The 25,504-nt window shown below is 38.6% G+C and overlaps 1 protein-coding gene and 1 long non-coding RNA gene across 3 annotated transcripts; one reads left to right on the forward strand and one right to left on the reverse strand.

Moving 5' to 3' along the window:
* Window positions 1-9,193: 9,193 nt before the first annotated feature.
* Window positions 9,194-24,624, forward strand: erfl1 (Ets2 repressor factor like 1). 2 transcript variants are annotated; one of them, XM_047361384.1, is made up of 5 exons: window positions 9,194-9,303; window positions 9,884-10,118; window positions 13,844-14,030; window positions 19,430-19,559; window positions 20,968-24,624. In XM_047361384.1, the coding sequence occupies exons 1-5, from the start codon at window positions 9,243-9,245 to the stop codon at window positions 21,771-21,773; spliced, it is 1,419 nt and encodes a 472-aa protein (XP_047217340.1). In that variant the 5' UTR covers window positions 9,194-9,242; the 3' UTR covers window positions 21,774-24,624. The 2 variants fall into 2 exon arrangements, with proteins under 2 accessions (XP_047217340.1, XP_047217341.1); XM_047361385.1 differs by having other exon boundaries at window positions 13,844-14,021.
* On the reverse strand, window positions 14,489-17,068 carry LOC124865891. Its single transcript, XR_007037683.1, has 3 exons — window positions 16,821-17,068; window positions 16,549-16,623; window positions 14,489-14,722 (listed from the first exon to the last, which is right to left on the reverse strand). It is a non-coding gene; the product is annotated as an uncharacterized LOC124865891 (long non-coding RNA).
* Window positions 24,625-25,504: the final 880 nt, after the last annotated feature.

Here is a 25,504-nt window from a genome sequence, read left to right on the forward strand (position 1 = left end):
CTAGCTTTTAAAGAAAAAATATTTCTCCCATGCAGGTGAGGAGGTATTCGCTGAAAACTTGGCGGATAGGCATGCAGTGTGTTCTGTTCTGTAAAAGTTTCTACAGTCATGGCAAGTTGTATTCGCTAGTTGTAGGCTTTAAAATATCTACAACATGTGAGCTAAGTCTAAAAGTCATGTTCAATGAGAAATAGGAAAACAGTCTTAATAGTGACATGCTTCCCTTAGTACATCCATCTTCTGTACGAATATCATTTGTGTATTAGCTCTTTTGGGTTTTTAGTGGTCTTAAAAGACATTTGTGTCTTTCAAAGGCAATCATCTATGGTCTTTGTTTATTGAAATTAGAACCAATTATGGTTGGCTGCAACAACTCGCCTAAATACACAATCTAAAATTGATTCCTTGCAAGGTTGTTTGCTGAAAATGGACACATTTGTTAAATCTTTGTTTTGATGCCGCTCCCATTCCTCTGAAAATTATTAGGTACTGGATGGAAAATGAGGGAAAAAAGACTCATTGTCCAAAAGAAAAACTTCCCAAAAGTCTGAAGGAATATTATAAAGATCACATTAAAAGATTACAAAAAAATCGAACTTTTGGAAAAAAAGCATTAAAAAAGCACTTCTGCACATTGCTGTATATACTCAAAACGTTTTAATTTCACAAAGCTGGGTATTTAGGCATGTCTTCTTGTTTTTATTCCTTATTGTGGTATTCCTTATTCTGACTAGTGAAGAAACTAATAGAAGAGAAGTGGCCAAATAGCAACCTGACAATCACCAACAATCCTTGTAACTACAGTGGCTCTGTATCTTTCAAACTGAATTTCACTGGCTGGTGTTCTGGCTGGGCACTACTGTCAGATGATAGCCCATCTCAGTGTGAAGGCCTCAGTATTTGCTCTGCCCCTGCAGTGTGGAGTAATGTGCGCTCTGTGGGAGAGCCTCGGTGCTCCTGTAACTATACATCTTGGTTAAATACACTGACAGAGCTGCAGCCCTGCCTGTTCCCATTACTCCAACTGCACTGATTCCTCTCCCTTTCATATGACATTACGATGGGTGTATGGATTCGTGATACAAATGAGTAATCATGTGCAAGTTTTGCTGCTTTATAAGTTGATAGATGAGTGCATTGACTCTTGTAGAATAGCTTTGTGTAGTTTTACTGGTTAAACCTTTTTTCTACTTAGAAGATAGAAAAATGAAAGTTATTTACAATACATCCATTTAAACTCTAGCAGTCTATTTCAGTGCCTATAAAAATTTAGGATTGAATCAATGCATTTTATTTGAAATCTTTGAGGTTTTTAAACTGATTTTGATTTAAATGAGGTTAGAACAAGTAAATAAATTTTTGCTGTTGTTTGTTTCACATTAAATGATGTCCACGGAGTCTGTGGACTGACATCTGTATTAATTAATGATCGTTTTATTCTTATTTGGTAAACAGTTCTCTGAAGCAGATAATTGAGATGTTTTTAAATTAAAAAATAATCTTTTTCAGAACAAGTAAAACTTTAATGGTACAACATATATAAAGAATTCAATAATAATATAATACATACATCTTAAGTATTTCTGTACATTTTCAGTAAAATGTGGAGAAATGATGAGAAATATATGCTACTGTATCTGCAGCATTGACTTTTTACTCTTGCGTTTGGATAGGCGGTTTCTATTCCTTTACCCCGACCAACCTTCCTCCTCCTCCTCTTCCTCCCCCTCCTCCTGCTCTTTCTGTCTTCTGTCTCTCCCTTCTCTCCTTCTCTCGGTCTCCTGTAACAAACCCATAGCAGAGTCCCTCTGTTCTTCCACCCTGAGGCTGACCAGTGTGTCAGAGCTAACCAGGGAGAGGAACAGAGAGAGGGGAGAAAGCGGGAGAGAGGAATTGAGAGGGAGAGGGTTCAGTCAGGCCTTTTTCAGGGGCAACCGAAGAAAAAAAAAAGTGGAAGATGAGACAGATGTACAGAGTCCGTTTCATCTCTTGGAAAAAGAAAGCGAGAGAAGCCAGACTCTTCATGGTTCTCGCAGTTTTCTATCTTTTTATATCGCGACCCATCACTCTTTCCTTCTTTAGACAGCACTGGAGACATAATGTTGCCTGAATGTCAAGCTGCCCCCCCTTTTCTGTGCTCTACCCCAGTCAATCTGCAGAATTTCAAAACAGAGTTACAGTATGTTCCTCACACTGTTCCCTTTATACACTTGTCAGTGGCCTACTAACCTCAGCTGCACAAAGTATAGCAGCTCTTATGATGGACTCAAACATGCATGGAACAAAAACTCATCAGTATCTGGGAGTCTGCATCAAAAAGAAAATAATTAGATTGTTTTACATTTTATGTTGTGCATTGTTGGTCTTAAATTATAACACACTTTTCAGTTTGCTGAATGCAAGCTTCAGTTTGTCATACAGTTTTAAGGTCATTTAAAATGTTAGTTTAAAAGGGATCAAAGAGATGCTTTGTGGTCTAAATAAGGTTTAAAAACCTTAGACCCAAGTCTGAAGAGTAGTGTGGCACAATTATTTAGGGTCTCTTAGTTACGCTGACATTTTTGCACCAAAGGTGTACTTTTACCCACCTTTTACATATTTTTCACACATGATTTTGTTAACGTTGGCAGGTTTTATGCAACGGAAATGTTCAGTTATGATTCAAAGAAAATTAGACTTTAGCTTGTCAAAGAGTTCCCTGAGTGTTTCAGAGCTATACGGTGTCAGGGTGAATAATTTCACACACATTTTACACATCTCTAATATTCAAGACTTTATCATAAAACAAAACAAAAAATCAGCTTGCAGAAATAAATACTGGCACAGACAATACATCAGTTAACTACATATAACCTTGAACACAACATCCCCGCAGTAGAACATGGTGTGGGCAGCATCATGGTGTAGGATCATTTTCCAGGTATGCATATTGCAACAAAATTTGGTTATGATAATTGCTTTACATTCTTGTTCTGGTGCTCATGATTTTTAATAAAAGAATCCCTCTGTTTGGAGCAACCACATTAAATAAAACTGGCTGAAGCACTGTTTTTTGGCAGAATAAAATATCTTAGCAATCAATTTTTATTATTTCTTTTTATCATTATTTTATTATTTGTTATGTATAAATAAAACCTGAATTTATTGTGCCTTTGGAGATTTATTAAACCCCAAAGAGTCTCGTCAATTCAATAAAATATTAAAAATCCTTTAAAAAAATAAAAAAGGTTTATCTTTGTAATCTTTATATTACATTTGCCCAAGCCAGTTGTAGTTTGTCAAGTCAATAAATTTACTTATACAACAAGGGAAATATTCTATCTACCCTGACACTTTAAGGCAACCAGACCAACCATATATGCAAGGGCAGCACAAGCTTTTAAAGTTAATTCCATCTCTTTAAGAGCAACTTATTCATTTCTTCTTCCAGTCAGTGGCTGCAAGTTTTGTATCTAAAGCCAGGGCTCAAATAAAAAATATCTGATATAATCACAATGAACTTCTATATTTGTAAATATGAGGACACATTTTAAATAAAAGTTACCCTGATAATAAAATATAAATAAATAAATAAAGAGTCCAGTTTAGAGGTGCATAGTAATAGGTGACTCCATGCATTGCACTGCTCTCCTATGCATTGCTATGGCAGGCCCCAATAATTACTTATCTAATTTTTATCTTACAATGTGTAAACTGACACAAAACAACATGCATAGTCTTTGCCTTTGACCCCTGAACCTTGATCTTTCAAGTGTTGTGTGCCCTTGATTTGTTGTTTTGCCCGGTCACAAACACACAGTGCCCTGCTGCAAGCTAAATTACCAAAAGCCTCTGACTCATCAGCACACCAGAGGGTCCTCAGCAGTAATTATCCCTTTGTTAAAGCCGGCACAGGCCTCTCCTTCAAAACATGTGGAGCACCATAACTGAGGTTTGCTCTAAGCAGTGAACATAAGTTAGATTTTTTTTTTGTCAATATGTACCCATCTGCAGTTACTCTGCATCTCTTTTGTGCATATTGTCACACTGGTAACTGTGTGATCCGTCATCCACGCCAGGCTTATTGGTGACCTTTTGTGTGAAAGAGGTCTTTTGTTTTGGCCTGTTGTTTCCACAGCCGCTCTGTGCGAAACAAAGTGTTTTGTGAGTCTTTTTGTATGTCTGCCCGCATCTCTTCTCACAATCAGCACAGTAAACAAAGTGCATTCTCACTTTCTGCTCAGTGAGATGTGTGTTAGTGTGTCAGTATTGATTCAGTCAATATCTATGGGCTCCATGTCTTATTTTTGTGCTCTGCTTCTCACTGTGTGCATGTGACGACTACCTGTATACTTGCACATTTTTGCAGAATCTGTGTGAGACTGTGCAATCCATTACAATCTGCAAAGGCCTGCATCTGACAGTTTGTGTATGTGTGTACAACTGTGTGTGTGTACGAGAAACTGTATTCCCTGGGCTGCTAGTTATAATGTTTCTGGGGGTGATGGGGGGAACTTGAAAGCCCTGTGCTGCCCAAATCAAAACTAACAAGGAAATGATGGGGGCTCCTTTATCTCCTCTCTGGCCTGGGGGGCCGAGAGGGGCAAGAACAGGAGACTGGGCAGGGAGAAAAGAAAAAGAGAGGGAGGTAGAGATGGAAAGAAGAAGGAGGAGGAGGAGAAGGCAGGGGCAGCCTGGCTTCCTCTTTGATTTGTAAAAAATGCATTACCTCCGAAATCAAACGGAAAATTACTGCGCCGAAGCGAAACACACAGAGTAGGAGCGAAAAGGAGGTGGGTCGGGCAGGAGGGAAGGGAGGGAGCGAGGTAAGGGAAGACACTGGATAGGTGTGTGTGAATAGAAAGGAGGTGGAAAACAGGAAAGGAGGAGTCACCTGTATAGATATGCTGCCAAATGGGAAAAAAAGAATAAAGGGTGGATGTGTATGGATCTGAGGTGGTGCGTAGGTGGTTTGAGAGGTAGCTGGAGAGCCCCCCGACTGATAAGAGCACATGCATATGGTCCTCTGAGGAGACAAGTCTATACATGCTGCAGACCATGTGAATATGGCAAATGAAAGAGATGATACAGTATTGATGACCTGTAGCCCACAGGGATGAGGAAGCTTATAGATCACTGCCTCCAACACAAAGAATATCTTGTCTTTTTAAAGACCAGACTTTCATTCAGATACATTTTATTAGAAACTAACGTTGTAGGTTAATGAGAAGATTTTAGATATATTGCATGGCATCATATGCAAAACAAGCCACATGACAGGCTCTTTATGTGTTTAAAAGTATGTGCAACACTGTGTACAGGCAAAGAAAATTAATGATGAGAAAAGAAAAAAGCATGAGTGAAAAGGTTCTGGACAAAGAAAAAAGCTTGAAAACAAGGAGGATGAAGGAAGAAGAAGAAGGGTGAGAGGGGCCACGATCCAAGGGCTGCAGAAGCGGGGCGAGAGCGATGCTGAGGCTGATAGAGAGAGTGAGAAGTGCCTCGAGTTAGCAATAATAATTTATACAAACACACCTTAATAATTCACGTTCCATTTCAATGCTGCAGGGAAAATCCAAAATTCACAGAGCATAATTAAATAGAGGCAGAGAGAGAGAAGAGACGAGACGAAACGGAGAAAGGCCAGCGTTAAAGATACCAGCGAAGCAGCAGGTTCATCTCTTCCATCTGAGATTTGTAAAACAACTACCATGAAACGGTAACATGTAAACCTGATCCAAGTCTCATGGAGCAACCAAAACCTCCTCCCTGCCTCCAAAAAGTGTGTTCTTGGTTTTTACATATTAAGATCTACTCAAGTCCATTTGCAAAACCAAATAAATTTCAACAATTTCAGTTGCAACAGCTTTCATGACATGCTCTTGCTCATTTGGTTATGGGGGTCATGTTTTTTTTTTACTGGTTATTACAAATGTATTTATTTAAGATATTATATATTTTCTTTCTTTTCATTTATAGTTACATTTATTTATTTTTAATTCATTTATTTATTTTCAATTCATTTTTTAATTCATTTATTTTTATTTGCTTCAGTTTTGTAAGAATTATTCATACTTAATTACACCTGAAAGCTTACAAGTTTGTTTCTGGTGATGCTCCAATCAATCGGCAGGAGATCTTAGCCAATTTTCTCTTGATCAGCACTGATTGGCAAGTCAAATACTGAAAAATCAGGTGGGTTTTATCCGTTTTTTGTTTTCTTTCATTAAATGCATCAGAACTAAAGCCTCCCACCATGTCTTCTCTACAAAATTATCAACCAGCAGCAAGTTTAAATGTTATAAATTTCAGATAAAAGTTATAGGGAGAAGGAGGATAATCTTGTAGTTCCTTCATTTTTCATGTCTGGAAATCAGAAAATGCAAACATACAAAAACATAAAACACAAAATAGGTGAATTTAAAATGATTTTGCAATATTATTAAATATTGTCTTTTACCTTCCTATGACTGCTCCGTGTCATAAAAACAAAAAAAAGAACTAAAAAACTAAAACCTAACTGATCTATTACATTTCATTCAATAATGCAGCTTTTACATGCACAGATAATATTTGCAGAAGCTTGTAGATTAACCTGCATCACAGGAGGATTGCACTCAAAGACCTTAAGATTCTATTTTACTGAATCAAGCAAATGGCATTTTAGCATAAAGGTCCTCAGAAAGGCAGGAAAGGTTGGAGACAAACATGTGGCTTGCAGTTATCCATCTTGGTAGCCTAAGCAGGACTCTAAATACATCCTGAAAAGCCAGCCTGAGTTTTTTTAATGTTAGCTTTTCTGTAACTACAACACAGTATGGAAAAAATGAAGTATAAAAGTTAATATTATAGGCCTTATAAGGGGCCCCTTTAACATAATCTGCATTCATGTATAATTTCCATCCTAACATATAGTTTTGAATTTACAATTTAGAACACCGTTGCTGTACATCATCATGATCTCATTAATCTTTACTCTGTATTTCCTTTCGCTCATCCAACATGTGTTTTGAAAAGTGTGCTGGAAGTAGAGCTGGAAAGTGACAGAATAATACATTGTCATCAGCATACATCTAAAGGATCATCAAGACAATCAACCAGTACAATCAGTCTCACAAGTGTTCAGCTTCATAGAAAAATCAGACAGTCAGTCAGTCAATAATTATTGAATAGGAAGGGACCCTTCTCCTTAGCATCTTTAATAATTTCTTATTATTAAAATACAGGACTTGTAATATTAATGTCCTGATAATATTAATACGTTTTCCCATTTTGTCAGATTACATCCTCCTATTTTATTGGACTTTTATGGGAAAGATCGAGACAAAGAGTCAATAAAAATCTATAAATTGTGTCTCATTAGACATATAGCAACTCATCTAGAGAATTACATTTTTAGAAATCCTTTTTTATAAAATGGCTCAAGCTCAGTCAGACTGTATCATGGTTGTTCTTCAGCTTGAAGGTGAATCTAGCCATAAGACTCAAGACTTTTGCAACCTCTAACGGGTTTTTCTTTCAGAGTTGCCTTGTATTTAGCTCCATCCTTCTTCCCATCAACTCCAACCAGCTTGCCTGTCAATGTTGAAGGAAAACATTCCCACAGTAGGATGCTTCCACTACCATGTTCAACTGCTTACATGGATTGTGGCAAACTGCAGAGGACACTTTAGGTGGGCAGCCATGTCTTGGTCAGGTTTGCAGTCATGCCATTCTCTTTCCATTATGGGTTGATGAGGGGAACAATGCTTCATAGGATGTTCCAAACTTGTTTTATAAACTAAACCAGCTACAGACCTCTCCACAACCTTATCCCAAATGTATTGTGTTCCTTGGGTCTCATGATGCTGTTTGTTCATTAATCTTCTCTATAACAAATCAAACAGGTGGATTCTACTAATAACTGACCTTTGACAACAGTTGGTTGCATTGGATTTTATTTAGGGGTATTGGATTAAAGTGGACTGAAAACAAATGCATGCCACACTATTTGGATTTGGATTTGTATAAAATCATTTTACATTTTCCTTCAACTTCATTAAGCAGCACTTTGTGTTGGTCTATGACAAAAATATCCCATGAAGTTTGCAGCTATAATGTTGCAAAGTGGGAAACGTTCAAGTGGTTTGAATGCGTTTGGAAGTTTATGGCTGAATTTTGTTCAGATTATATTGTTTCAAAAACAATTATGCTTTTTAGTTTTATTAATATTTTAGCTTGAAATTCATGTTTCAGGGCTGCACGGTGGTGCAGTTTGTAGCACTGTTGCCTTGCAGCAACAAGGTCCTGGGTTCCACTCTGGGCCAGGGGTCTTTCTGCATGGCGTTTGCATGTTCTCCCTGTGCTTGCGTGGGTTATCACCGGGTACTCCCGGCTTCCTCCCACAGTCCAAAAATATGCCTGTTAGGTTAATTGGTCTCTCTAAATTGCCCTTAGGTTAAATGGGTGTGTGCGTGGTGTTTTGTCCTGTATGTCTCTGTGTTGCCCTGCGATGGATTGGCGACCTGTCCAGGTTGTACCCTACTTCTCGCCCGTTGACTGCTGGAGATAGGTACCAGCTCCCCCGTGACCCACTATGGAATGAGTGGTATAGAAGATGAATAAGATGAATGAATGATTGAATTCATGTTTCAGTCAAAACTCAGGTGAAAGTTCTGAATCCTTTAGATGATGGACATTTTAACTCTCAAATCATCATAAAGTCACCGGCCACTCCCCCAGTCTACCTACATATCAGAAGAAACCATTTATCTGGCCATTCGGTTTTATATTTCAGAATTTGATTTGCACTTTCTGCCTTTAAAAATCCACAAAAAACAAACCTAAACTGTAACATGTATGTTTAAAATATGATTTTGTTTAAATATAATATGCTTCAGCGGCTTTTTGGATGCCTTTTCAAAAGTCTGTGTAATTCCTGGAGTTAGAAATGCACTATTGGGATGTCCACCACATTGCATCAGACACGGCCTCAGGTGGCTGTACAAGATCACATCCATCAAACACCTTATCTCCACCAAAGACATATTAAACATAACCTTGCTGTATTTCACATCGATTTGAGGTGCCTTTCTGAACTTACGACGCTTCTCTAGACCCTTACGCAATATCTTGATTTTCAGCAAAGTTTACGCCCTCCAACTTCTACTCGGCTGCCGTAAACTTTACTAAGAATAAATGTTTTTTCGTGTTCCTCTGGTTCTATCTGCAACAGATTTAAGACAATGTTTTGTTGCTATTATTGTTTCAGGTGTTGAGGAGGTATGGACTGCAACTGCGTCAGTGATCTGCTGCTCCCCCCGGTGCCCGCTCTCTGGACCCCAGGTGAGTCCGATCCCTGTTAGCCACGTTGAAACAATACCTCTCCTCATACTTTTGCTGCAAAAAGTTTTCATTTTAAAAATTTATTGAAATATTCAGGGGAAAATATCCATGAAAATTTATGCCGGATTTAGCGTAACCATTGTAAAAATCTGGCTGAAAGTTACGCTAAGAATTCAGCTTTTTATCAAGAAAATCTTTAGTAATGCTGGAGGCTGGTAATTGGCTCTATGTTTTGTGTCTGACAAGGCAAGATTCACTGTGGGCTGAAGCAGGTCCTCCTATGATGTGCATACAGTTGGCTGTTAAAATTCAGGCCCTGGTAACATCAACCAAATCTCCCCCAGTGAGCTGTCATCATCCCACTGACCAATCTATCGAGGCTAGAGGGCATTAGCACAGACTAACATTGCTCAAGGCACGTGCTGTGATTTTAAACACATCATCTCTCAGCTCCATCGCTCATCAGTCATTCAGACAGCAATCCCCCCCCACCCCCCCCAGCGAGCAGCGGGACAAACGACAGGCCTTAACCTTCTCTTTTGTTGTTTTGTGTGTGTCTCCCTTCTCTCTCGCTGCATAGGGTTCGCCTTCCCAGACTGGGCCTACAAGCCTGAGTCGAGCCCTGGATCCAGGCAAATCCAGCTGTGGCACTTCATCCTGGAGCTGTTGCAGAAGGAGGAGTATCAGGGCGTGATCGCCTGGCAGGGAGACTACGGGGAGTTTGTCATCAAGGACCCAGATGAGGTGGCCCGGCTGTGGGGAATAAGGAAGTGCAAGCCCCACATGAACTATGACAAGTTGAGCCGGGCGCTGAGGTATGTCTAAATGAGATAGGTTTATCGCCCCCCCCCCCCCCCGGTTTACATTATTTGTTTACTCTCGCCAAACTTAATCCTCACTTAACGCCTCTCTTTTTCATGTCAGTGAAAATAGAAAGATAAAGGTAAGACTTCTCCAAGGGAACGTCAATACCCTCAATTTCTCCTTATCAGCTGACATCCTAATGGAAAGATCACCATTGAGCTGCCAAATACAAAATTCAATAGGGATTTCAAAATTAAGCTGCAGTGTGAAAATTGCTTGGACTTCCCCAGGAATAGTGAAAACACACGGCTCCAAACTGGAGAAGCAGTTTACACCCCCTCGATCACTCACAGTTTTGTTGTGCCAACACCCACCACCCCGACTTGTTCCACCCCCAAATCTGCCCCCCCTCCCCCCTCCTTCTGCTTTCCTTTGGCCCCTTGTTAATGGAGGCTGTCGTCAGAGTCTAATTGTTATGAATTGGCTGAGGCCACAATTAGCCTTCTTAATTAGCCTCACTTAATTGCTCAATTAGGGGCTAAGGCACAATTGCCACGCAAAGCAAAACATGTACACATCATTGCATCGGGGTTCAGCCACTGTGAATACATGCTGATATGAACATTCTGCTCTGTTTGTTGATAGAGTGCGTCTGCATAATGAGGAGCCTTGTACCCACGGTTAATGCTGAGGCTGTGTTTCTCAATCTAACTGTGATCTTTTTAAACACAAAAGAATTCCTTTAAGATTTGTCTGATTCTCGCAATAACTCATCTGCAGTTTTTTACAACCCCCCGCATCCTGCCTTCATGCGTGATTTCTCAGCTACTTTACCTGAGCCAGATGGCTGCATGTCCCCTCCCTAACCGTTGATCAGCTCGGCTTCCTGGCACACAGTACACTGTGACACCTCTGTGGGTGGTAAAGGAAACTGGCATGATGACATGCCTGTCGGGAGACACCGAAGGTCGCTACCATGGAGACTACTGTCGTTGTTATGTCACCTATTTGTAAATCCGCTTCCCTGTTGGAATTGCTGACAGCTTCTCGGTGTTTGGTACATATGCACAACCGTCTCAGACACTAAAACTGTGGCTCATTGTTCAAAGTACAAATTCAGATTAAGATTTGTTTTCTACGTCATATATCTTTATCTCTGAGAAATACAAAACTAAAATTAGTTGTACCTGAACATAAAATTGCTGCCATTCTCTAACAGTGACTTTGGAAATTTGTTTTTACCTGCTTGTCCCTCTTCCTGGGGTCCAGTCTAGTTCCAGGTGTTTTCAAACTTCTTACTCCTTATTATTGCTTTGACTGTAAATATAGGCAAGTAGCTACTTTCTTTTAGGCAGTTCATAACTTATGAAGATCAAATAGTATCTTTCCCATTTTGAAGATAGGCTAAGAGAAATGGGTCTTTGTGCCACATCCTTTTTATATTTCAGAGAAAAAGAAAGCAATGAATTACTACATAAGAAATCTTTAACATCCTGATCAATGTAAAAAGAAATAAAGAATTCATGAGACCTTTTGAGACATTTATTTTATGTCCCTCCATATCTAAAAGACTGTCTCACCCTACAAACTCCAACACGTTCCCTGTGGTGCAAACACTTAAACTCCTCCCAAGAAAAGCTATTCACTATGGGAGATCATACATTCTGTGCTGCTCCTGCCAGACTTTGCTCATCCTGACACAATGAGAGCATCACAGCCTATGGACAGTGTTGTTAAAACGTGATGTTAAAAGATTCTTTTTTATTATTTTGACAGAATTCTTTTTTTATTTAAGTCGCAACTGTATTTTATTTGTATTGATTATTGTTATTGTTTCTGTCTTTTTGCAGCACTAGGATTTTCTACAAAAATGTTAAGTTATGTAATGTAAAGATAAAAACAAAAATGCGTTAATGTTTATAGGAATTGTTAGGATTGATTTCATTTAAAACAATCATTTCTTAACCAGTGAATAAATGTACTCAAACTCCATTTGTATTTTGAGGACTTATCTGTGGTGATGAGCTCCAGCTCTTTGAGGTTGGAAGGCCTTCTAACCATCACCCTAATATTTAGCTCCCATCACAGATTCTCTGCCAGCTTCAAGTTAGGCTGCTCGCATGGTCACTCCAAATTACGCTAGTCATAAAAGCATGCTGTTAAAATTAAAACATTACTTCATCCCTAAATCTGCTAGATGTATTAATAATTTTGAACAATACTTTATGAAAAGTGTGATATATTGATAGACTATTTATATTTATGAATGAATATCAAATTATGCATTAAAAGGCACAAACAGGCATCTTTTTAGGCACCAAAAACAATGAATCAATAAAAAAACAAAAACAAATATCCAAACATTACAGTCCAGTGATATGCCAAGTGGAGAAATCTAGAATTTAAAAAGATTTTATGTTTGCAGACTTTTCTTCTTCATTTTTCAAAAGACATAAATTCTACTTTTTGCTAATGGTTTGAGTATAGTTTGACCAGTCTGAGACCAGACAGTGGCTCCATATGAAGAATGTGAGAGAATCATTGAGTTCAAAAACATCTCTGCACAGTGAAGTGTTAAACAATTTCTAATAATTTTATAACAGTTTATATTTGATCTAACAGTTTTGATGAATTTATCAACATGGCTCCTAAAGTTTAACTGAGCATCCAGAATTATTCCTAAATATTTTTCTTGTGATACTTGCTCGATAGGATCCCCATTGATCTGGATATTCAAGGACTGTAATGACGTTTTCTTGATTGAAAAGCAAATACACTTTGTTTTCTTTGTATTGAGAGTTAAACAAGAGTCATTTAGCCATGATGATAATCTCCGCAGGCTGTCCTGAAGTTTTTTAGTCACCAGTTCTTTGTTTTTGAGTTGCAAGCATGTGTCGTTTTCCCAGGGACACAATATAACTCAACAGGATCTGAAGCATATGTTTTTATTTATAAAATAGACTAAAAGAAAGCCTGGGCTGAATAATCATAGAATATTATATTCAGAATTTCTTAATTTGTTTTCTGTATAGACAGAAACGTTTGTTGCTTTTCTGTGTTTCTCACTGTTTGCTGCTTGACTCAAACTCTGTACTGGTTTGGTTATTGATGTTGTATGAACTACAGAAAAGTAAGGTGTGCAAGTATAGAAAATATTTGGCTATTGTGACATGCACTGTTAGTGTAAAGCAACTATTAGACTTTAAGACTATTTAATAAACATTTATGTGTATTAACCTCTGTTAATTTTTCATTTCTGAGGTTTAAGTATAACATCAGAAATGATTCAAAACTCAACTAAACAATCTTGTGAATCTGATAAATAAAACATGGAGAAAACCCTTTTTAAGTGCAGAATTGTCTTGGAATGAAAGGAAATAGTTTGACTGCACTGTATGTCTGGAGTTCAAAAGGATCTAGCATTTTGATTTTTTTCTGGTTTTTTGTCTTCTCACAGCTGAGTAAAAATGTACTCAAAAAACACATTGCATTGAATAAAAGCAACAAGATGTGAATTGATCTGAAAAAGGAGATGAATAAAAACAGTGGGAAATCAGCTTAGCGCTTTGCCTCACAGCGTCCAAGTTGTTTATTTATTCTTTTCTTACAGTGAGGAAACACAGAACCTTGATGCAAGCATTAAAATAATCCTTCCCTCTCCTTTTTCCTTTTTCCTTTATCCTTTTCCACATCTCCCTCCATCCCTGCATCAATATCCTCTCCTCCTCCTCTGCAGGTATTACTACAACAAGCGCATTTTGCATAAAACCAAAGGGAAGCGGTTCACCTACAAGTTTAACTTCAGTAAAGTGGTGCTGGTGAACTACCCCATCCTGGACATGGCCAACTCGCCCTTCTTTCTGGCCCAGAACCACTTTAATGGGGGCTCAGCTGCTCCAGACTGCAGCCCAGAGGTACGAACGGTAGGATGGAGGGATGGGGAGGGGATATGCTTTATGTTAAACTATATAAATGTACATAAATGATAAGGGTCATAATCAGCCCCGTAACCTACCAAATATCAAACAACGTTTGTCTGAAGGCTGAATTTGTTACCTTCCAACTGAACAAATGTATCACACATTTAAAGAAAAAATAAGATTCCTTTGTATCTTTCTCATTAAAATGTATTTATCATGACTAAACTGATAACATTACAAGCATGGAACTAATATTTTTGTAATCAAGAATTAATAGTAATCTAAATTAAATTGCTGTATATTTTTTAACGATTTATACATGATCAATGCAATTTTTCTGTTAAAAGAAACAAAAACAAACTACATAAATTAAGGAATCTAACACTAATTCCACAGATTAATACTATAGCTAAGAGGGGGAGTAAAAAAGTGAATACAATATTATCTGTGCTCATTAAAAGTTTAACTTTTATCAAACGTATATTTGTCTCTCCTATTGATTTACAGCATAATTTTGAGTTCTAATACCTAATATTGATTTCAGTGTAAAAGTTAGCCAGAAACACTACAATATAACAAGAAAAACCCACATCATGAAGGATGATGCGGGTTAGATGAGCTGTTAGGGTCCTGGGAACCAACTTGAGGTTCGAAATATCCTTTTGTCTCTCTCTCGGTTGGAGGGATGTGCCGAACTGGGTGATACAAGGAAAAACAAAGCAAAAAACCTTTCAGGAATTTTACAGCAAAATAGACAAATGCAATGAAACATACTATGCAAACAAAAATATTTATCATAAACAAATCTGTAAAGTTGACCTGTACTAGCTCTGACTCTGCTAGGCATGGTTTCTTGCTTGTCCTTTGTCTCTCTATGTGGATCCCAGAGCTCAACTGCCTTGGGAGTTTCTGGGGAAGGAATCTTCATGAGGACCTGATCAACCAATCATAGGTAGACTTTGGGAAAAGTGCGTCCACGTCATGCTCGACAGCTAAAAACAACAATGGATTCTATATTCTTTAGACTCAGGGAGAGACCATGAATGTAAACTATCAATTTTGGAAACAAAACTATCTTCAATGTAAAGCTGCTGTCACATTCAAGGTCTCACGCATATGTAACCATTCTATTAAATCAAGTAACATTTAATAATTCAAAATCCTTTCTGGATTTTTAAATTAGCAAAATAAGATCCTTCATACATGAAGAATGGTGGCATATTAAGAGACAGAGACAGTCATACAAGACTCCTTGAGCACAACACTTCAGCAGAGCCAGCCTAAGCAGCTGCTTGGTGTCCTCAAACCAAAAGATGGCCCCCAAGAGCACTAGAACTGTCAGGGTCACAGCTTATTTTTGTAGGAGTAATGTTCCTGTGGTACATGTGCAAATCAAAACTTGTGATCCTTAACATTTTAAATGTTATATGTATAAAATGTTTTGTTATTGGATGGGTTTTTGAAGTAGCTTAGATGTTTCTTGCTCCACCTTTCTATGCAGTAACACATATTCACCTCAAAATTATATGGTTTAAGTTTTTGAGGATGGGGATCAAGGTCCAAACAGATTAATTTATGGGCTGAGTAATGCAAATGTGAGCCTTATATTACTTTATAGTTATAAAAGAAATAGTTTTGTTAATTATAATGCACAAAAATATTTAAACTTGGATGATGAAAGAAAATAGTAGCTGAGCTTAAGGTTCCCGAAGAAGTCCAAAATCAAATTCTTTTTAGGGTACCATATATGGCTTTGTGTTGTAAAAAACATTTTTATTATAAGGATTAAGGACACCACCCAGTCAGGATATTGGAAAGGGACTTTGGAGTAAATGTCAGATCTGTGTGTTTGTAAGCACTATTTGTTTTATAGAAAGTGGGCATGAATTTACACAGTGATAAATCAGAGAACTCACAGATCTAAACTAACAAATTGGGAACAAAGAAAAAAACAGGCAAACACCTTACTCTGCTCTTAGATGTTTTATAATCTATGATCCATTTCAGGTAATCACAGCTCAATCTTGTAATTTTTTGCTGTTATGTTTCTTGATGCCCTCCTGTGCATTTTCTCTTTACAAGAGAATTATTGCACTCATCACTCCCATCTTTTATATGTTGTCCTGATGCTGGGGATAATAGCTCACATCTCAATGAGCCCTGAGAGACTGTAACATTTTACAGAAATGTTTTCCAACAGAATATAGAGCAGACGGGTATTATTGGATAAAAAAAAAGGCTTTGACTTTACCTGTATATCTAAACTTTAAAAATCAGTTTAAAGATTTTTAGGGAATACAGATTTCAACATTTCCACACAAATGTATTTATATGTCAAATAAAAAAAATAAAAAAAGTTAATTAAAGAGCTTTGCAATTAGCCAAAAACTAGAAAGCACAGGTAACTTGAAAGTACAGTTAGGGGGAGAATCATCCATCATTTGTCTGCGCCATCCCTCAGATGGGATAAGGAGATGCAGACTCTGAAGGAGATACGAGCAGGAGGACGGTCTTAACTCACCCTTAAAACAAAAGAAGACATTATCCCTCTCCTTCTCTCATCCATGTCTCCGATGGCGTATCCATCTGTCATCGACTGAAAATGAAAGAAATAGGAGAAAGAGAGAAAAGAAAAAGCAAGGGGGCCGTGTCAAATCAGATCAATAGCGGGTCATTAATGCGGTATGTTAAGCAACGCAGATCTCCCAGCTTGGAAGTACAGTCTCAACTTTCAAACTTGGTGACAGATACTATCGATCCAACCCTATGCAAAGGGAGAGAGAAAAATCCCACCTTTGTCCCCTTGATTCCCGAGGTTCAGCTGTTGCACTTTAACTTGTCTCCCACTCAATCACATGGTTAAAGCAACAAAAAAAAACACCCATATACTGACTCACACTAGCTGTCCTGCTTCCTGAATGGGTCCTGTGTCCTTTTACTTAAACTGTCCCACAATCCTTCTTTTCTTCTTGTCATTTATCCTCTGTCCCCACTATCTTAATCGCTGGTCTCCACTTGACTCTGTACTTTTCCTGTCTTTGAGTCTCTGAGCCTCTGCATCTCTCTTTACAATGAGTCCCAGGGCACCCCCTTTTATCCTGTCCTTGCTGTGACTGTGTCGCTGTTTGCATCACACTGCTGGGTGCTGCTGTCAACATATGACTTTACACTGCACGCCACAGAAGAAAAGGATAGGAATTCATGCACTCAGTTTAGCACGTTACAGTATATTGCCAAACTATTCACACACACCATTTGGACCATTTTACTATTTCAACATGTTATAACCTCAAACCTAATTGTATTTTGCTGGTATGACTGTGAAGGGGAAAGGAAAGATATATATTTTTTTACAAACTACGATTTAAGAAGTATGGTATGCATATAGGCCACGAAAACGTATTTCCCAATTACAAAGTTCTGTTTTTGATGTATTTTCACTCTTTGGTGTTTTTGACTTTCAAACTAATTTTAAGATCAGACAAAGAGAGTAAATACGTAATGTAGCTTTCAAATGGGGATTTCCAACTCAGTCTGGCTCTATGTGGAAAGCCCTTGTTAAATCACAAATGTGCTGTGATTTGCCACAGTTTTTGGAGAGCTGAGTTTAATTTCACAACCCATACTAATTACTGCCAGGCATTAAGAATCAAGAAAATACTCAAATAGGACCTGTCTGATAGCATGAAGTAGGCTAAAATACCTCAAAAAGCAGTACATCATGCCCCGATTTAAACAAATTGTAAAATAGATGAAAAACATAATCATTGACTTTGCAGAGTTACAAACCCATTTCTAAGATTTTGGGAGTTCGTTAAACCAAAGTGAAAATGGTTATCCACAAATGGAGAAGAAATGGACAGTGGAGAACCTTTCCAAGAGTCGCTGGCCAAACAAATTTAATCTATTAAAATCTCTGAATGGCACAGAAAAAACAATGAAGGTTTTGGAATGGCCTAGTCAAAGTCCGGAATTAAATCTGACTGAGATGCTTCGCACAACCTTAAACAGGCCATTCATACTCAAAAACCCTATGTGGCTGTGGAGAGGGGAATTGTCCGAGCTTCTGCTGGCAACAACTTAATGCTCACCCTCTACCGATGATCCACATGGCTCTGTCTTTAGTGTTTAACCCTTTCTCTCTCCTAGACATGGCGATTGACTGAGCTTTTACTGTGACTAACTCTATGTGCTCTCTTTCAGACTCTAACCTTGAAAACTGGCTCAGAGTTTATCTGTTCTTTCTTTCTAGGTGAAACAACTAAAGGAGCTACATCCATTAACATTTACTTTTCCTTCCCATAGAAAGTACTCCTGGATCAGTGCTTCTTTGTTCTCTTTGCGTCTCTGCTCTGTTCTCTCAAATCCCCAGTCGGTCGTGGCAGATGGCCGCTCACACTGAGCCTGGTTCTGCTGGAGGTTTCTTCCTGTTAAAAGGGAGTTTTTCCTCTCCACTGTCGCTACATGCATGCTCAGTATGAGGGATTGCTGCAAAGTCAACGCCAGTGACTGTCCACTGTCTCTACATGCTCATCCAGGAGGATGGAATGCTGCAAGTCACTGACTGGATGCAATCTGCTGGTTTTCCTTAGATAGAAAAACGTTTTTATCCAATTTGAATAAAAAGCTAACTCCGACTGCACTGTTCAATGATTAGGATTAATTGGAATGTAAGTACCTGACTGTTGTGAATTGGCGCTATATAAATAAAACTGAATTGAATTGAATTGAAAAGTTTAAACAATTCTGCAGAACGAGCAAACATTCCTTCAAAATGATATAGAATTCTCATTGGCAGTGATTGCAAATCCTTGATGGCAGCTGTTGCCACCAGGGATGGCCCAGTAAATTATTATGCTTGTGGGCACTTACTTTTTTACATAGAGGGAAGTTGGATTGATAGTTATTTTTCCCCTAACGAATGTCATACTATTTGAAATATATTTATTCTGACTATCTTATAATCTAATTATCTGATTTTCTATTGTCTCAAGATCTGAAGCATGAAAAAAGCAAAAACAGAAGAATTCTGTAAAGGGGCAAATACTTTTGAACATTACCACATTCTGCAAAGAATGGGCAAAAATGTCTCAGCAGGTAGCGACAGACCCTAAAATATTGTAGCTGTAATTTCAAATTTGATCTACAAAGTATTGACTCATCGGGCCTGAACACAAATGTGGCCTGATCTTGTCAAAGTTTTGAAAACCATGTGTAATTTTCCTTCAACTTTAGGATTATGTGCTAAATTGTGTTATTACAAAAATTCCAAATAAAATGCATTGTTTGTGGTTGTAACTTGACAAAATATGAAAAAAAAAACGTAGGGATACTTTTTTAAGGCGTTATATTTGTGGACAAAGACAATTTCTAAACATCATTCTTATCTTCCTCTTTCTTAGGCTATACAGTCCCTGTTTCCTCGTTTGCCAGACACCGGCAGGGGAACATCCCTGTTTGATCGGGGATCCACAGCGCCGGGACCTGATGGAGACAAACTGAGACTGGACACATTTCCTTTCCTCGGTTCAGGTGAGCTGAAGTAGATTAGCGCAAAATTATCACTATTCGAGGAGCAGACGAGTTTACACTTTAGCAGAGAACAATCCTTAAACAAAAGGTGGGAGGTGAAGGTAGAGAAAGAAGGAAAGCAGAGACAGGATTGAGGATATGGGGAGGCATGAACATTTATTGTTAAAGGAAATAAGAGCGATAGCTGTCCCACAGCAGCCTGCAGTGAGGTTGTGCTGCAGGTAAGAGAGGCCAGGTTACCTTGTGCATTATGTAGGCGACCAGAGGTAAGAAGCAAGTCTGAGGCTGAAGAAATCATCTTAGTTTTTAGTGCTGCAATTTTGCACGGTCATCTTCCTTCTTCTTAGCACACGAGCGTCAACAAATGCTGTGTGGATTTGTGTCAAATGCATCTGATTTTGCTTTTATCTCTTTTCTACACAAGCTCGAGAAGGTAGCATGTAAACAGATGCACTCAGACACACATACACACATGCAAGCCTCATCACACAAACTTGCACCTCTCCTCCCTCCTCTGTTTGTCCTCAGGTCCTATCCCCCCTTCTTCCCTTCACAACCTCCTCTCCATCCCATGTGTCCCTGCTGTCCTAATCCCTTCCCAGGCAGGAAGGCCCTAATTGAGGGTGCAGGCTTCAGTTTGTGGCCTGTGGGCGCCCATTACTGTGTTTTCATAAGCAAGTGAGGCCTGCCTGACTGATTCAATATTCATGTGTCTGCCAGCTACTCCTGGCCCAGCACGCAGAGACTTCAGCGCTGTCAAATTAGCCCTGCATAGTAAATAACGGAGTGGTAGGGAGAGAAAGAGTGAGACTGAGAGAGAGATGGAGGGTGCAGCAGAGACAGAATATCTGAGTTGGTTGTCATTTGGAAGGAAGTCAGGTTGGATGAGAGGCAATGTATTTGTTTGTTCATTAAAACTTAATAGCAGCCTCACCTCAGATTTACCTCCTATTTGGGTTATGAACTGATGCTGACAAGGAATTGAATTAAAATACAGCGCGATAATTAGTTTGCAGATGGGTACATTTGTCTAATCCGATAATATTTAGTAACATACTTGACATATTTCTCTGTTTTAACATTTAGAAGATTTGTTTTCAGAACCATCTCTAATAATAATCAGTTGAAAGATTTGAGCAGTGTTAATCACTTTTACTGCAGTGCAGATTCTTTGTGCTCACATCTGTTCTGCAGCAGTGTGAAGCGGGTGTATAACACAGTACTGGCATGCATAAATGAACCATCAGGTTTTTGAAAGCAACTGTGCCAAAATAAGCCCCCGTGGCTCCTGATTTGAATTGCAAATCCTGGCTATAATTAGTGAACATTCTTGGATCTTGTAAGTCAGGAAACCTTTGCCCCCTTCTGAGAGTTAACCTTCTGTCTTCCTGGGTCTCCTCTCTCCTAGGTGCCCCGTGCTATTCCAAACCCCCGTCCCTGCTAGGTCCATACCCTCGCAACCCACCCTTTGACTACCCCTGGAGTTTCAACCCGTACCTCCCAGGGGCCTTCTCTCTCAATAACTGCCCCAAACTGCCCCCTGGCTCCCTCTACCCCTCCCAGTTTTACCCCAGCCCTTTGCAGAGCAGCCTTTCCCAGCTGCCTCACCCGTTCTCCTCACTGCTTCCCCCAGGGGAAGCTGCCGGAGGTGAAAGGGGAGCACCAGGGCAGACTGGCGGGACAAACAGCACAGCGGGTGGTCAGTCAGCTCGGCTCTGCCTGCCGCCCTACCCAGGCAGCCTGTCAATGGGTCGGACTGACATCGCCAACGGGGTGACATTGGGGGAGAGGGTGGAGGCAAACCCTTCAAGCACAGGCTTGGGCCTGAGTTTGGGGGCCGTCAGCCTTGGAGCCGGGACAGGCCAGCAGAGCCCCACAGAGAGGAGGGGTGGGGTGAAGCAGGACCCGGAATCAGACTCAGACCTGGAGATAACGGATCTGAGCGACTGCAGCTCGGACAACGAGAACGAGCATGACTTTGGCATCGGGAAAGAGTCCAGCCTAGGGAGCCGGTCGTCGCTTGTGTTGGATGGAAAGAAAGGGAGCCTCTTGCCTCCCATCGCCTCTCTCCCCCCACCAGTGTCCCCTCATCCACTGAAGAGCCTGGTGCCCCTGACTCCTCCACCTCCTTCCCTGCCTCCATCGCTCTCCCCCTCCATGGCTCTGCACGACAGACACAGGGAGGCAGAGACTCTGAAAATGATCCACAGCTAAGACATTTTCTGACCCTACTGACAGGTCTACGCTCTGATAACTCTCTTCTTCTTTCCTGCTTTAAACTATCAAATCTTCAGTCATGGTTGAATATTATTTTTTCCATGTCAAATACTTAAGTTCCCTACTTCTGAAACTGTTTGCTGTGTAGGTTTTTTATTTATTTCACCCTGATGTCTCCTCCAGATTAGAATACATTATTCTTAGCTGCTAAGGTGCCGATTTTTTCATTTAGTCTTTTCTGTTTTGATTTTTCACACTAAATGTGTGCAAGAACTCTTCAATTTGCTGTCTGTAGTTGAGCTTCAAGCTGAGGGCAACAAGGTGGCAAATTGCAGATCAGTTCAGGCAGTAAAAATATGAACATACTCCAACGAATCAGAATAATCAAAACAAATTTTCAATTTCACATATAGGCATTTTAATTCTTGGGATTTAAGCTTGTAAAGCATATTTATAATTTTTTGAGACATTGTCAAATATTGCCACCTAGTGGTTCTCTCAGGCAATATTCTCTACAGCCTTTACCTTAGTACAGTGACTTTGCAAAAGTATTCAGACCACTTGAACTAGTTTACATCCTGTCCTGCTACAAACACAAACTTTAGTATATGTTGTATTATTTCGTGACAGACTGTAGTAGTGCAATGTTTTTACAAATCAAAAACTAGAAAGTGTCATGTGCATGTGTAACAAGCCCCCCGGTCGCCGCTTCAGCACCAGGTATCAAGCTCTTTTTATAGTTCTAGAACCACCGCTTGATGCGATTACAGATTTGATCTTCTTTACAACATAATATAAGTATCAACTAAATCATTCTCCTGTACCTTTGACTGTGTGGTTAGAGTTGCTCTGCCACTAGAAGGTGAATCTCTAGCCCAGTTTTAGGTTTTTTTGCAGCTTCTGACAGGTGTGCTCTTCAATTTTTTTTTCATCAGTCTCTCCATTCAGCTCTGACCCTATCCCTGCTGAAGAAAAGCGTCCCAACATCATGATGCTGCCCCCACCATGCCTCATAGTAGGCATGTTGTGTTTAGGGTGGCAGTTTTCTGCCACACATAGCGCTTTGCATCTAGGTAAAATAAAAATATTTTGGTCTCATCTGAAAAGAACACACTCTTGAACATGTTTGATTTGTCCCCTGCATGTCTTGTGGCAAAATGTAGAGGGTACTTCTGAAGACTTTTTAGCATCAATGGCTTTCTTTTGCAATGTTTCCATAAAGACTAGGTTTAGGGAGTAAAAAATTAATAGCTGTCATGTCAACACACCCTCCTATTTGAGCTGTGGATCTCTGCAGCTCTTCCAGAGTTAACAAAGGCCTTCTGGTTGTTTCTCTGATTAATGATATCAGTTTAGCTGAACTAACATGTCTTTGTAGGTTTATAGTTGTGCAACACTCTTTCAGTTTCCGGATGATGGATAAAACAGTGCTCAGTGAAATGATCAAAATGTTGGATATTGCTTATTAACCTATCCCTACTTTAAAGCTCCTTATATCTTTATCTTTGAACTGTCTGCTGTGTTCCTAGGTCTTCATGATGCTGTTTGTTAGTTAACTTTCTGTAACAAACCTTTGAGGACATAATGCTAATTAGATCACTTTTGAAGGTAATTCGTTGTTATAGAGTAAAGTGGGCTGAACACAAATGCATGCCACATTTTCTGCAAATCATGTATTATTTATATATTTTTATTTATTTATATCTTTTTTACTTATTCACTACTTTCTGTTAGTTTATCAAATATGTTCCAATTGAACAAGTGAAGTCTTGTGGTTGTTACAAGACTAAATGCAAAAAAAAGTGAAAACGGTTTTAACACAATGTTGCAAAAGTACATGTATAAACTGTTTCTCAAAGCAAAATTTTCCTTTTTTTGTAAGCACCGCTTCATGTGTTTTTATTCAAATACAAAAAATACATTATTTATTCAGTTTTAACTGTATCACTCTGTGAATACTTAATTGTTGTTGCACTTTTTACAAACAGGAATGAAAAAGAGAGCTGAGTGAGCTGGATCAATTTAGAATTTGTATGAATATTTCTGTGTATATATTTTAATATGGTGTACATGACATTTAATTATGATTCCTCTATGATAAGATTTACCTGTATTGTTGTGATTTACTTCAGTATTTAAACATGTTGCTAAATTATAATTGTCGGTGTATCAAGGTTTAAAATATTAATGGAAGAAGATCTGAAAGTGAAGAAAGAGCTCTATCTAACGCTTCTTGGTTTCTGATTTCTATCTGCCTCAGTTAATTGTGCCCGTTGCTCATTTTTACTACATACCCAGTGAAAAAAATACCCTTTGGGTAAACAGAAAAGAAAAACATACTTGTAGACTTATTTTTCTAGGAGCATTAAGCCAGTGTAAAACTACTGTAATTAGTCAAATATTAATCTTATTGGTCTTTGCATTTTTTTTTAAATCCTCCTCGAAAATCTGCTATGATCATTTTTCAATCACTGTTTTATAACAGCACTTATCCCTGCAGAAACAAACTGTTAAACATCGCAAAAAACATTTATTTCCCTAACAATGTTGTACAGTTTCTTTATTTTGGCAGCTTTTGGTTTGCTAGGCAGTGTCACTTTTAAGGATCTGTTGTGAAAGCTCTATTGTAAACTTACTGTTAAGCTTCATGTTTTGTTGAGTTGTTCCAGGAAAGGTCCCAAGTTACCCTTGTGTGAAATACCAATCTGTAAATATCGTTTCCTTTCTGTGTGTATGTGTGTGTGCACATCCCAAAATGAAAATGCAGTGAGTCTACCGATCATTTTACTTTATTTTACTGTAAAGAAAAAAATGAATTTGCAGAAAGAAGAAAAAGATTAATATCTTCAAAAAGCAATAAATATTATTCTGGATAGCGGGCTGTTTGTGAGTTTATGGAATGGATGAACTCGTTGTGTGAGGACCATTAGGGGGCAAACTTTCATTACACTTTTTAAAGTGAATGCAGTGTTTTTATCTGCACACAAAGTGCTCAACATTTCTTGGAAACCACAGGAAAATGATGTGTAAAAAGCCTTCGGACGCACGGGCGGGTCGATCGATAGATAGATAGATAGATAGATAGATAGATAGATAGATAGATAGATAGATAGATAGATAGATAGATAGATAGATAGATAGATAGATAGATAGATAGATAGATAGATAGATAGATAGATAGATAGATAGATAGATAGATAGATAGATAGATAGATAGATAGATAGATAGATAGATAGATAGATAGATAGATAGATAGATAGATAGACAGAGATAATCTGAGAAACAGAAGAGAACATGCCGATAGGTGTTCTTCATGATCCAGGAAACTGAAACTCACCTAAACTTGCACATATTTAAAATCTGAGCTTAACAAGGACCTAAACTCAACTAGCTACTACACTCAGTCTGGAGGAGGATGAGGGAGATAAAAAAAAAAATCTTCAAAGCTTACATCAGTTTTAGTATGAGATGATTAGAATTAACACACCTTTACCAGGGCTTTGAAAAAATAAGAAGTTTATTGTGTTTTGTTAATTGTTATTGTTTATAAAAGATTTTAATATTCAAATTATTATTTGACAGCATAACCATATGGGAAACTGTTAAAGCACAATAGAAAACTCCCTGGTGATCAGTCCAATTACTAATTACAATCATGCCTACATCATGTTGTGTGTCAATTATGAGACCCACTACAACTTTAGTGTTTGAACTAACTGATCAAATC

Source organism: Girardinichthys multiradiatus, chromosome 3, assembly GCF_021462225.1.
Source record: "Girardinichthys multiradiatus isolate DD_20200921_A chromosome 3, DD_fGirMul_XY1, whole genome shotgun sequence".
NCBI lineage: Eukaryota > Metazoa > Chordata > Actinopteri > Cyprinodontiformes > Goodeidae > Girardinichthys > Girardinichthys multiradiatus.

Bases quoted from the DNA above. Each gene is read 5' to 3' on its own strand.
- erfl1 (XM_047361384.1), top strand. From the start codon at position 9,243: ATGGACTGCAACTGCGTCAGTGATCTGCTGCTCCCCCCGGTGCCCGCT. The intron at 9,304-9,883 runs GTGAGTCCGATC...CTCGCTGCATAG, and splicing joins GCCCGCTCTCTGGACCCCAG to GGTTCGCCTTCCCAGACTGG. The intron at 10,119-13,843 runs GTATGTCTAAAT...CCTCCTCTGCAG, and splicing joins AAGTTGAGCCGGGCGCTGAG to GTATTACTACAACAAGCGCA.